The 13,070-nt window shown below is 44.7% G+C and overlaps 1 protein-coding gene across 2 annotated transcripts in view; it reads left to right on the forward strand.

The window, feature by feature from the left end:
- Positions 1 to 6,157: 6,157 nt before the first annotated feature.
- HOMER2 (homer scaffold protein 2) overlaps positions 6,158 to 13,070 on the forward strand; it is a 225,916-nt gene continuing 219,003 nt past the window's right edge. For both annotated transcript variants that reach the window (XM_068275365.1, XM_068275366.1), the window contains exon 1: positions 6,158 to 6,444. In XM_068275365.1, the coding sequence (XP_068131466.1) occupies positions 6,440 to 6,444 (5 nt within the window). In that variant the 5' untranslated portion in view covers positions 6,158 to 6,439. The remainder of the gene's footprint in view (positions 6,445 to 13,070) is intronic.

Raw genomic sequence — 13,070 nt, forward strand, 5'->3', positions numbered from 1 at the left:
ATTCCACAAAAGCGATTGCGATTAGCAAAATCGCAAACACAGGACATGCAGCATTTTGTTAGCGATTGTGCTTCAATGTAAAGTATAAAATCGCTGGCGTAATCGCTGCACGGAGCGACTTTGCTAGCGTTTTAAAGTTAATGTACACTGTAACAAAATTAAAAATAATTGAAAGGACCAATCAGACTTTAAAACGCTAATCGCTACACAACCGCTGGCAAATTGATTACACTTTCTAAAATTGCTCCCTAAAACGCTCATGAAATCGCTTACAAACTGCTCATCCAAAACGCTAGCGATTGCGATTAGAGATAGCATTTTGTAGTGGGTTCCAGGCCTCAATTTGTTTTTTACATGCAGAAATTAAACTCACAGCAGTTCAGCACTGTGTATTTTTTCTGTGACTTACATTATCTGCATTGAAAAAACAAGTGTTTTTCCACCTATACACACATATGGTATGCAGAAGACTGACAGACAAGTGTGCTCCCAGACAGATTTGTTGACTTCAATGCTCATGTTGAGCATGCTATGCAAAGTATAATGTTGTGCCTCTCACCTAGGACCTGACAATGGTCTGTGACCTTTCCACTCCCTGATGACATCCATTCCACCCAAGCAAATAATTCCTTGTTCCCAGATATCATCTTCATATAGATCCCTTTCTAGGATTCCTTTTGTAAAAAATAAACAGAATAAAAATCCCCAATGAGAAGATGGACTAGTCCAAAACCTGTCAGTTCTTTCAGATTTCTACTACCTACTGTAAGTTATGGCAACATAGTAGAAAATTAAGCATTTCAGGCCGCAGGGATTTTTCACCTTATGCATCAGAGCAATTTTCACATCCCATTCATTCGCTAATAACTTTATCACTACTTATCACAATTTATTGATCTATATTTTGTTTTTTCCGCCACTAATTAAGCTTTCTTTGGGTGGTACATTTTGCTAAGAATTTTTTTTTTATAAATGCATTTTAACACTATTAATAAGAAAAAAATGGAAAAATGCATTGTTTCTCAGTTTTCGGCCGTTATAGCTTTAAAATAATCCACGCTACCATAATTAAAACCTATGTATTTTATTTGCCCGTTTGTCTCGGTTATGACACCATTTAAATTTTGTCCCTATCACAATGTATGGCGCCAATATTTTATTTGGAAATAAAGGTGCATTTTTTCCGTTTTGGGTCCATCACTATTTACAAGCTTATAATTTAAAAAATGTTCGTAGTATACCCCCTTCAAATGCATATTTAAAAAGTTCAGACCCTTAGGTAACTATTTATGTCTTTTTTTTTATTGTAATTTTTTTTTCCATTAAAATTTTTATTTGGGTAATATTTTTGTGTGGGAAATAAACAGTTCATTTTTAATGTTATTATATGTGTAAATTGTAATGTAAAAAATATGTAGATGTAGTTTTACTATTTGACCACAAGATGGCCACCTTCAGTTTTTTTTTCCTCATTGTGCTTCTCGCTAACCGGAAGCACAAGGATGACGCGTAAATTTTTACGTGCAGAAAGACTGAAGCCTGTTGTAAGAGCGCTTTGGTTTTTCTGCTGGGGACACAGATCAGTGATCTGGAACCATGTTGCTGTTCACTGTTCCCAGGGCTACCGGGGGACAGCACGGGGGCACAGGGGCGCAGCTTCACGTCCAGGCGGCAGAAATGTTTAATTTATGGCTCCTTTTACTTTGGAAGAAACGTACTTCTTATTTGTAATGGTTTAAATGTATTATACATTCTACAGTTTTTCGTGATAGTGGTCCTTTAAGAATACCTGTCCACATCCACATCGTTTCCAACTCATTGCTTCCTACCTCTTCTTTCTTATAGACATAAATATAAATGCTGGTCCAAAGCTGCACACACACATGAGATAAAAGTCTTTGGAAAACAAGAGATCAACACTCGATCTACTGATAATAATTATAAAAATTAAATGAAATACGATGTATATGAGATGGTCAGATATTTCTTAACCCTTGTGTGCACAGCACATGCATCAAAAAGAAGTAAATAGACTACTAAAGCATTTCTTGGGTCTTTTGCATGAACTGATTGTTGCATGTGTACAGCATTGTTAGAGGGATCCGTCCTTCAAACCTTCCCGATAAACCTATGCAGCAGATATTTTTATCTGATGTGTGTACTCAGCTTTAGACAACTGTTCATGAAACCATCTAGCAGCAGAAGTCTCTGAAGGTGGTTTGGATCATACCTACATATCCAGCCTCTCTAGTCTATGGACAGTATGAGTCAATAGACAAGTACAGTATGTATTCAAACGCCTTAGTAAGCGGCACCTGCTGGGACTGAGACAGACACTAATCTAAAAACGTGGGCTGGTGAAGCAGTCCTATCCCTCCTCTATGTGGGAAGCTGCTATAGACTGGAAGCAGGTGGGATCTGCTTCATGGTTAGTCCATTTGTGCATGAAAGGTGGCATCCTCTGCATCCCTTTAGATATGCATGGTCCAGACCTGTCCTCTATCTTTGGAAGTAAAGCTCCATGGAAATATTTTCACTGTGAGCTGGCTTTTAAAACTAAACGCCTACTGAAGTAAGGGCTCAAACCCACTAGCAGCCTTTTCTATTTTGAGAACCTCTTCCAAATGCAATGCTATGGGGGATTTTATAAAATAACACCCATTTTTAGTATAGAAATTATATATATATATATATATATATATATATATATATATATATATATATATATATATTTACATAGAAAGAGGGACAAAGTCCTGAAAGAGGGACAAATGAGGGGGAAAGAGGGACAGAGGGACAGGGCTCCCAAAAAGGAACTGTCCCTCCCAAAAAGGGACAGTTGAGAGCTATGATTAAGCTAGGTGCACAGTGCAGAGCAGTGCTTTTCAGCGCTGCTAGATTTGGGCGCAGCCGGCGCCACCATAGGCTATAAAGGGAATCACATCCACAGCGGTGCTCAGTGAGTAACGTCGGCTCCGTCAGAAGACTTAAAAAGTTGCTTAAAAAACGCAATCATTTGGCCTCCAGCAATCGCTGGAAGCCGAATTATATCATTCCCCACTATCCATGGCGGCCTGGAGGGGGAATAGTAATTAACGTGGCTGGGACTTGTGCAGCAGCAGGATCAGCCATATACCAGCTGTATCCTGCATCCAAGTCTTCCGGCGCCGATTTCAAATGTATGCGCATAGTGGGAGCTGCGTTTGATTCCCTGCAAAAACAGGTACACAACAGAGGGGTAAAGTCTATCACTCATTATTTGCGCATTGCATCCCATACAGTGAAGCATACAGTAAATAAAAAATATGCTTCACCATCACTGTTAACGCATGGAATATGTGGTAATGCACTGTATGCTCGCATCGGATGCTCTCTGAATTTTTGCTTAGACTTAAAATTGCAATATGATGCTGCGTGCTAAATTGTCTCTGTTACATCCCACCACAATGTCCCACTGAAGCCTCTTTCACAGTGCGACGTTAAAGTCGCACGTTAGAAAAAGTTTTAACGTGTACTAACGCACAGCAATGCTAAGTCTGTGCAACATTCACAGTGCACACGTTGCGTTTGTGTGTAACGTGTAGCATTATTAGAAAGTGCTGCATGCTGTGCGTTATACATGTTATTAACTGCGTTGGACTGTTTGCACATGCTCAGTAAGGACCTGGAAGCATACTTTTCATTGCCTGTATGCCTACTATATGCGACGATAACAGGGCATAGAGTTGCGTTGTGACATTTTTGGGACGTTGCGTTGTTAGTTTGTGTTGCAACGTTAACATTGCATCAAAACGTAACGTCCCACTGTGAAAGAGGCCTGAGAGCTTAGCCATAGGGCTGGTGCACACCTGGAGCACTTCTGAGCACTTTTGAAAATGCTATTGCTTTGAAAAGCGATTGTCTAATGTATTTGAATGGGATGGATCACACCAGAGTGATGTGATATTTTTTTTCCCCAACAGCAAACGCAGGTCCTGCAGCATTTCTGAGGCGATTCAGCCTTAATGTTAAGGGACACTGAGGAGTGCCCGAACTTAAAAGACTGCACTTACCTGAAGGTTCCTCCAGCCCACCGCAAGCCGCGAGGTCCCCCGGCATCCCCTTGCTTTTCTCCGTGCGCCTCTGCCGGCCCCCGTTACCGGCGACACCCGGGCCGGGTGTTGGGCCGGCTCTTCCTGGTTCGTTACGCCCCTCGTCATCACGCCGGCCGCTACGCATCATCACGGTTTTCCACGCATGCGCAGACCAGTCACGCCGGCTGGTGTGATGACGCGTAGCGGCCGGCGTGATGACGAGCGGCGTAACAAACCAGTGATTATTCTCGGCGGGCATGGATTGGCTTCTGTCCCCTGCCACCAATCCCCCCTGACCTTGGGACCATCCCGATCGTGGGCTTCCACCCCCACAATAGCGCACATCCCACCGTAGACTGCACAGACGTGAGCCTCATGTCCCTGCGTCTACAGCAGTACCTTGTACTCGTACTGTGCTGCGTGATCTGGTTTGTGTGTATTCCTGTACAAGATGGAACCTTTTGAATGAATTATGCAGGAGTTTAATTGCATGCAGAGGAGAGCTCATTGGAGGAGAAGGATGTCAGTCATAGCTACTCGTTTGTGAATTGCATCTTTTGATCATTTCCCCTGATTTACCCACCTAATTACCAAATGGTTTATACTAGGTCTAAAAACAGGTCTAGGTTTAGTATTAGTGAATTCCCCTTTGATGCAACTGACCAAACCATCAGTAGTCTAAAGCTGAGTACACACGTACGATAACGATCGTTCAAAAACGAACGATAACGACAATTGGACCGATAATCGTGCGCTCCAAATTTTCCAACGATCGTTTTTTGGGACGATAACGACCGTTATCGTTCAATCCGACCGATCCAACCCGGCGGATTTTTTCGAAAGATAATCGTTCAATCGTTGCAGTGTGTACAAAGATCGTCCGATAACGCATGTTCTTATTGCCTGTCATAACGTCACTTCCGTTTGCGCACGCATTTTTTAATCGTTCGTCGTTCAGTACTTTATACTTATATCGTTCACGTGTGTACACAATCGTTCATTACGAACGATCTTTTCCGTCTAATTTGAATATCGTGTAAACGTCACGAATCGTTCGTAACGAACGATCTTTATCGGACGTGTATACGAACCTTAAGACTCTAAATACCACCAGTAGACTAGTCTAAACTGCTTAGTGAATTATTATTATTATTATTATTATTTAGTATTTATATAGCGCCGACATCTTCTGCAGTGCTGTACATAGTCTATATATATATTGTCTTGTCACTGAGGAGCTCACAATCTAGTCCCTACTAAAGTCATATGTCCTATGTGTATGTATCGTGTAGTGTATGTGTTGTAGTCAGGGGCGTAGCAATAGGGGGTGCAGCGGTAGCGACCGCATCGGGGCCCTTGGGCCAGAGGGGCCCCGAATGGCCCTCCCTCAACTACAGTATTAGCTCTATATTGGTCCTGTGCTCATAATAATCATTTATATATATACTTTGAATAGTGGTAATCATTAACAAGCTATTTCCCATCCCCTTCTTGCACCCCTGACATTGTAGTTGCCCTTGGCAGCTTTTAGTGCGCCGTTTCAATTGCTATGTATAGAGTGCATGGGGGGCCCCATTGTAAAACTTGCATCGGGGCGGGGCCCACAGCTCCTTAGCTTCGCCACTGGTTGTAGTCTAGGGCCAATTTAGGGGGAAGCCAATAAACTTATCTGTATGTTTTTGGGATGTGGGAGGAAACCAGAGTGCCCAGAGGAAACCCGCGCAGGCACGGGGAGAACATACAAACTCCTTGCAGATGTTGACCTGACTGTTGCATTGCTGTATGTCACCCCTAAATACTGTCTGTAACCTTAACTTAACTAATATCCAGCACTGCGTAATATGTTGGTGTTTTATAAATATATTAAATAAATAATATGCTTCTGAGTGCACAGTTTGAATCCAGATTTTGGCAACATTTCCAAGGATGCAATGAACTACTGAATTCTAAAGTCTAGTTTAGAGACTGAGTAGCACTTCACAGACATTTTTCCACACACAGCGTCACCCAGTGGCTGTGTAGAGCTACCAAGTAGCATGCACGTCTGAGGGGATGCTGGGGAAGCCGTCACTAGGACCACTTCCTACACACTCCAGCGAGAAAGGAGAGATCAGTGGCTAAAGCTTAGCGGGCAGAGGTGAGGATAGATCTAACCCTGATCACAGGAGACGGCCAGCAGGAGAAGGATGGCAGCGGGCGTTGCACACTAGATCTGTGGGAAGTAATCCTCTCACGCCTCCCAGCAGCTCTCCTATGATTATTATCAGCCTTCTGCTGGCTGCAACAAGGAGCCCAATGAGGACTTAATTGAGGAGAAGGTGCACGCTGCTTTGTGAGGAGCAGCTGCCCAACACTTCATCATCAACATGGGGTAAGTGTGGCATGGCAGAGATCAGCTGTCATTCATGTCACTGTGTCTACTTCTCCTCTCCACAGTCCATCCCTCAACTCCTCACTTCATCCCTTCTTACCTGCTCTTCCTCTAACTTCTCCACTTACAATATTCTTCCATGTAGCTCCATCATAGCAGTATAACCATTCTGAGATATTATTGTGTATGGTCTGTGCTTCCACCTATACTTTGTATCACATGATTCACTCAGCTAGCACAGAGGAGACCCCCTGCTTATCACTGTATAGTAACAGCAGCAGCAGCACAGCTCAGCTCAGCTCAGCCATTCATTCATTCATTCGATTTATCTGCTTTTATATAGAATGTATACAGTGGTTGCTGGTCAGTTTATCAAGTTTGATCTTTTTATTCATACACTTAATTATTTGCTGTATTTTTTTTTTTTATTAATACTGCGTAAGCATCTCATATGAAATAATTAATCTCCAGGGTTCAGCAGTTTCACCGGCTGCCTGCACCTCCAGATATTACCCAGTAAGCAGTATTGTTATGATAAAACAATGACTCAGAGTTTTAGGTCCTTTTGGGACTGGGCTGTTTGTGGCAGTGAAAGGGAAGATGTACCAGTGATTTGTGTGGTGAAAGCTGAGCCAAATGCCTGGATCTTACAGGAATAGTATGGTGTGTTCCTGTCATACTACTCTGAAACATCATTCATGACTCCTCTACTATGGTTATTATTATTTTTCATACACTTGGGGTCTTGCTTACTGTTGATTGACAGCTTATTGTCTAAACTAAACTGTCTATCTATACATGCCTCACATTACACAGCTGACTGAACATTACACAGAAATAAGTTATTCCTCACTTATTATACTTCAGTAATTGTTCAGTCCTAGAGACCACTTCATATAAATAACCCTGGATTTTTTAATTTCAGAGTTTTTGTGAGTCTGAGTTATTCTGCATCACTTTATAATAAAGCAAAAGTTTTGTTGGTGAGATAAGTACACACCTTAGATTTTCATTGACAGAAATGATTGTTCATGATTACAGATATGAAGTGAAATGTTGGATGACAGGTTTTGTTTTTTTCTTTAGGATGTGCAGAATTTCCCTGATATGCATCAGACCTTTGCGCAGGGCTAATCAAATTTGTAAGGTTAGATAACCCTGAACTGAGAGGGATATGGAGGCTGCCATATTTGTTTCCTTTTAAATAATACTAGTTGCCTGGCAGTCCTGCTGATCTTTGGCTACAGTAGTGTCTGCATCACACACCTGATATAAGCATGTGGCTTATCCAGTAAGACTTTGAAAATGCCTAATATGGCAACCTCCATATCCCTCTCAGTTCAGGTGTCTTGTAATGATTGATATCTTGTTTAAAAGGAATTTGAGATGTGAGACCTATGGAAGCTGCCATATTTATTTACTTTTAAGCAATATCAGTTGCCTGGCATTCCTGCTGATCTTTCTGGTCAGTAGGGTCTAAATCACACCCCTAAAACAAGCATGCGGCTAATCTTGTCTGATCTGCATGCTTGTTCAGTGTCTATGGCTTAAAGTATTACAGGCAGAGGATCAGCAGGACAGCCAGGCAATGTGTGTTATTTAAAAGGAAATAAACATGTAAGCCTTCATACCCCTTTCACCTTGGGTTCCTTTTAGGGCTCAGACACACTATAAGCGCTTTTCCTGAACGCTTGCAATTGATTAGCGCTTTCTGAGTGCTTTTTAAAAATCGCTCCCATTCACTTTCATTAAAGTCGCAATAAAAATCACTGTGATCGCGTACATTTGTACGCTATCGCGGCGATTTTTATGCAGTTTTACCACGATTTTAATGAAAGTGAATGGGAGTGATTTTTTTTAAAAAACGCTCAGAAAGCGCTAATCAAAAGCGCAAATCAATCGCAAGCCCTCAAAAAAGCGCTTATAGTGTGTCTGAGCCCTTAACCTTCCTGGCGGTAACCCTGCTGGGCCGATTTGCTTAATTTTTTTTTTTGCTGCATGCAGCTAGCACTTTGCTAGCTGCGTCAGCATACGGATCGCCGCCGCCCCGCGCTCGATCGCCGCTATCCGTCGCGACACGCCTCCCCCCCCCCCTCCCGCAGACCCCGTGCGCTGCCTGGCCAATCAGTGCCAGGCAGCGCTGAGGGGTGGATCGGGACTCCCAATGACGTCACGACGTCGGTGACGTCATCCCGCCCCGTCGCCATGGCGATGGGGGAAGCCCTCCAGGAAATCCCCGTTCCTTAAACGGGATTTCCTGATCGAAGCGGGTAGATGCCGCTGAGCAGCGGCTATCATGTAGCGTGCCTTGGGCTCGCTACATGATTTAAAAAAAAAAAAAAAAAAAAAAACCTGCTGCGCTGCCTCCTGGCGGAAATAATTAGACCGCCAGGAGGGTTAAACTGTCAGGTAATTGGCAATCAGCCATTTTGAATCTGATTAACCTTGTATACAGTTTTTATTAAGCCAATGGAAATTCTGATTACTGTGGAGCAAAGAATTTCCATGAAGTTGAAATTTCTGCTCATCTGTTTGTGATCATCTTGGGTAAAATATAGTGTGTACAGTTGTCCCCTGATGAATTTGACATGCATTTAAAATGATCATGCTCAGTGAATTGCTGTTGTCCAACTACTATTGTGTTTCTACAGTTCCTGCAGGAAAGCATCATCTACTTGGCTTTCCTCGCCTTTATAGAACCATAGAACACTCAACAGATAGCAGAGCAGTCTGTGTGTACAGCTATTGCTCCTTACCGGGCACTCGAGGTGAGAGACATATGGAGACTGTTTCAGGGGTGTGATTCAGACATTACTGACCAGAAAGATAAGCAAGGACTGCCAGGCAACTGGTTTTGTTTGAAAGGGAAATAAATTTGCTAGCATCCATATGTCTCTTACCTCAGTTTCCTTTTTAACCTGCTGAGCGGTCTGGACGAGCTCAGCTCGTCCAACACCGCCAGAGGCTGCCGCTCAGGCCCTGCTGGGCCGATTTTCGTGAAATAAAAAGCAGCACACGCAGCCGGCACTTTGCCAGCCGCATGTGCTGCCTGATCGCCGCCGCTCTGCGGCGATTCGCCGCGAGCAGCGGCGAAAGAGGGTCCCCCCAGCCGCCTGAGCCCAGCGTAGCCGGAACAAAAAGTTCCGGCCAGCGCTAAGGGCTGGATCGGAGGCGGCTGACGTCAGCTGACGTCGATGACGTCACTCCGCTCGTCGCTATGGCGACGATCTAAGCAAAACAAGGAAGGCCGCTCATTGCGGCCTTCCTTGTTTATTCTGGGCGCCGGAGGCGATCGGAAGAACGCCTCCGGAGCGCCCTCTAGTGGGCTTTCATGCAGCCAACTTTCAGTTGGCTGCATGAAATAGTTTTTTTTTTATTTAAAAAAAAAACCCTCCCGCAGCCACCCTGGCGATTTAATCAGAACGCCAGGGTGGTTAAGCACCACCCAAAATGATTGTTTTCAGTGATCGTTATTGCTAGTGTGTCACAACACTTAACGATTTTCCTGCGGAAATACGGCCGTTTCGATCACAGTGATCGAAACGGCCATGAAATCGCCACGCACACCGCTGACAGAACGATGGATTTCCGTCCGAAATCCATCGTTCCCGTCGACTCCTGTCGATCCATCCGTGTGGAAGATTTTTCTCGATCGCCGGCGGGTCGGGAGTGCATCGATAGCGGCGTTCGAATGCCCGATGACCGACGCAATACAGCGGAGATACATTACCTGCTCCGCCGGCGCGAGTCCCCGCTGTCACCTCCCGGCTGGCATCTTCTCACATCACCTTCCGCATCACGGCATCAGTGTATAACTTCCTGTGTCACTGCAGTGACAGCGGAAGTACAAATAGAGGGTGCTCTATTTGAACTTCAGCTTTCACTGGAGTGACAGAAAGTTATACGCGGAAGGTGATGGGAGAAGATGCCAGCCGGGAGCCGATGCGGAGAAGATGCCGGGACCAGGCTTCAGGTAATGTATGCGGGGGGGGGGGGTGGGGGGGGGGGACAGGTGGCAGCTCAGCAGATGGTGAATTGGTTTCAGGCTGAAATCGATTCACAATCTGTTTGCAGTAAGGTGGCCATACGATCCCTCTCTGATCAGAGAGGGATCGATCTTTTGGTCGAATCTGATGGCATATCGACCAGTGTATGGCCACTTAACCCTCCTGGGCGATACAATTGCATCGCCCAGGAGGGGGCGCAGCACTTTTTTTTTTTTTTTAATTTTTTAAATCATGTAGAGAGCCCAGGGCTCGCTACATGATAGCCGCTGCGCAGCGGCATCCCCCCACCCACATCGGCGATCAGAGTAAGCAGGAAATCCCGTTCAGAACGGGATTTCCTGCTGGGCTTCCCCGGTCGCCATGGCGACGGGGTGGGATGACGTGGACGTCAGAGGGAGTCCCGGTCCACCCCTCAGCGCTGCCTGGCACTGATTGGCCAGGCTGCGCAAGGGGTCTGGGGGGGGGGGGCTGCGCGGCACGGCAGGTAGCGGCGGATCGGCGGCGAGCGGAAGTTACACGCAGCTAGCAAAGTGGTAGCTGCGTGTAACAAAAAAAAAAATTATGCAAATCGGCCCACCAGGGCCTGAGAAATCCTCCTGCGCCATATACACCGAGCTCAGCTTGGGATTATCGCCCAGGAGGTTAAACTGAGGATATTTAGTTTACCTTTTAAAATAATACCAGTTCACGGACTCTCCTGCTGATCCTGTGTCTCTAATACTTTCAGCTACAGCCCCTGAACAAGCATGCAGGTCAGGTGCTCTGACTGAAGTCAGACTGGATTAGCTGCATGCTTGTTTCAGGTGTGTGATTCAGATACTATTGCAGCCAAAGAGATCAGCAGGACTACCAATCAAATGGTATTATTTAAAAGGAAAGATCCATATTCCTCTGTTAAAGGAATACTGTAGGGGGTCTGGGGAAAATGAGTTGAACTTACCCGGGGCTTCTAATGGTCCCCCGCAGACATCCTGTGCCCGCGCAGCCACTCACCGATGTTCCGGCCCCGCCTCCAGTTCACTTCTGGAATTTCAGACTTTAAAGTCTGAAAACCACTGCGCCTGCATTGCCGTGTCCTCGGTCCCGCTGATGTCACCAGGAGCGTAGTGCGCAGGCCCAGTATGGTCTGTGCCTGTGCAGTACACTCCTGGTGACATCAGCGGGAGTGAGGACACGGCAACGCAGACGCAGTGGTTTTGAGACTTTAAAGTCTGAAATTCCAGAAGTGAACCGGAGGCGGGGCCGGAGCATCGGTGAGCGGCTGCGCGGGCACAGGATGTCTGCGGGGGACCATTAGAAGCCACAGGTAAGTTCAACTCCTTTTCCCCCCGAACCCCCCCCTCCCCCCTACAGTATTCCTTTAAGGTTTCCTTTAAAACATGTTTTATTGCAATCTTTTAGTTCCAGTAGTTCAAACCAGCTTGAGGCCAGTGACATCAGACTTTAATGTGGGGTCACCTAATCCATGTGACCTGTTGGGCAGTGACCCAGCGAGAGAGTCCATAGGGAAAAGATGCTAATGTGGATGGGTGGACAGCACCCTCTTGAACTTCTACATTTCCAATAGGTTGTAGTAATAATATACCCACATTATTCTTCCAATTAGAATGTTTCAAGTTGTAGACGTGATTGGAGAACTTTCTCAATGAACTTTCTTGCTGAGTCAACTAAACCAGTGTTTCTCAACTTTATTACACCATGAGCCCCTTTATCAATGGCTGTGCTGGCTAAGTACCCCCTACTGTGGGTATTGTCATACCCCTTGACTAATGCTGGGAATACACGTCTCAATTGTGAGTCATTTAGATCGCTCGATAGATAATTTGCGACACGTCCGATCTCCCACCTGATTGTTTCGCTGCTCAATTCTGCATTGAGGACAATGGAAAAAGATAAGAAAAACGAGCGGAAGATAAGATAATCGCCTGCAGAATTGAGCGGGGAATCGATCGAGCGGTAGAATCGAGTGACAAAATCGAGCCGTGTATGCCCAACATTATACATATTTGTCAGGAGTTCTCTAAAAATGCTCCTTAATGCCTTGAATTAGCTATGCTTATTAGGGTTTGTTTGAATGATTTCTTTTTTGTTAATTTTAAAACTAATTATAATAGCTTGACTTAGGGCTGGTTCACCCTGGCTGCGGAAAGCAAACATTTTGATTTGGAAGATTGCAAAACAAATTGCATAGCACCACAATTGTTATGCAACTTTCTTGCACTCCTATACTTTAGACAGGAACTAAAGCGCATGAAAAATGCAGCAGGATGGATGATTGCAATCGGGAAAAATCACGTTGCTATCGCATCACACTAATGGAAACGTTCCCACACTGATTCCACTTGTTTTAAAAGTACCTAGTGTTTTGCAATCCACAAGTGATCCGATCACAAAACACTACACGGTCTGTTCTTTAGCCCAACTTAGAACATTTTGTAATATATAAAAAGAGTAGGTGGCTTTGCAGATTTTCCTAAAGCTGTTAGGTTTTGTCCTGCCTATATCCCCACAGGTAGTGGAGTCTCTCTCTATCTCTCTCCAAATCAAGAACTGCTATAGTGATAAAGGAGCGCTGGATATAATCTTTCACTTTATTAAGAATTCAGGGTCCTTTATATA

The sequence above is a fragment of the Hyperolius riggenbachi genome, chromosome 3 (genome assembly GCF_040937935.1).
Source record: "Hyperolius riggenbachi isolate aHypRig1 chromosome 3, aHypRig1.pri, whole genome shotgun sequence".
NCBI classification, from domain to species: Eukaryota; Metazoa; Chordata; class Amphibia; order Anura; family Hyperoliidae; genus Hyperolius; species Hyperolius riggenbachi.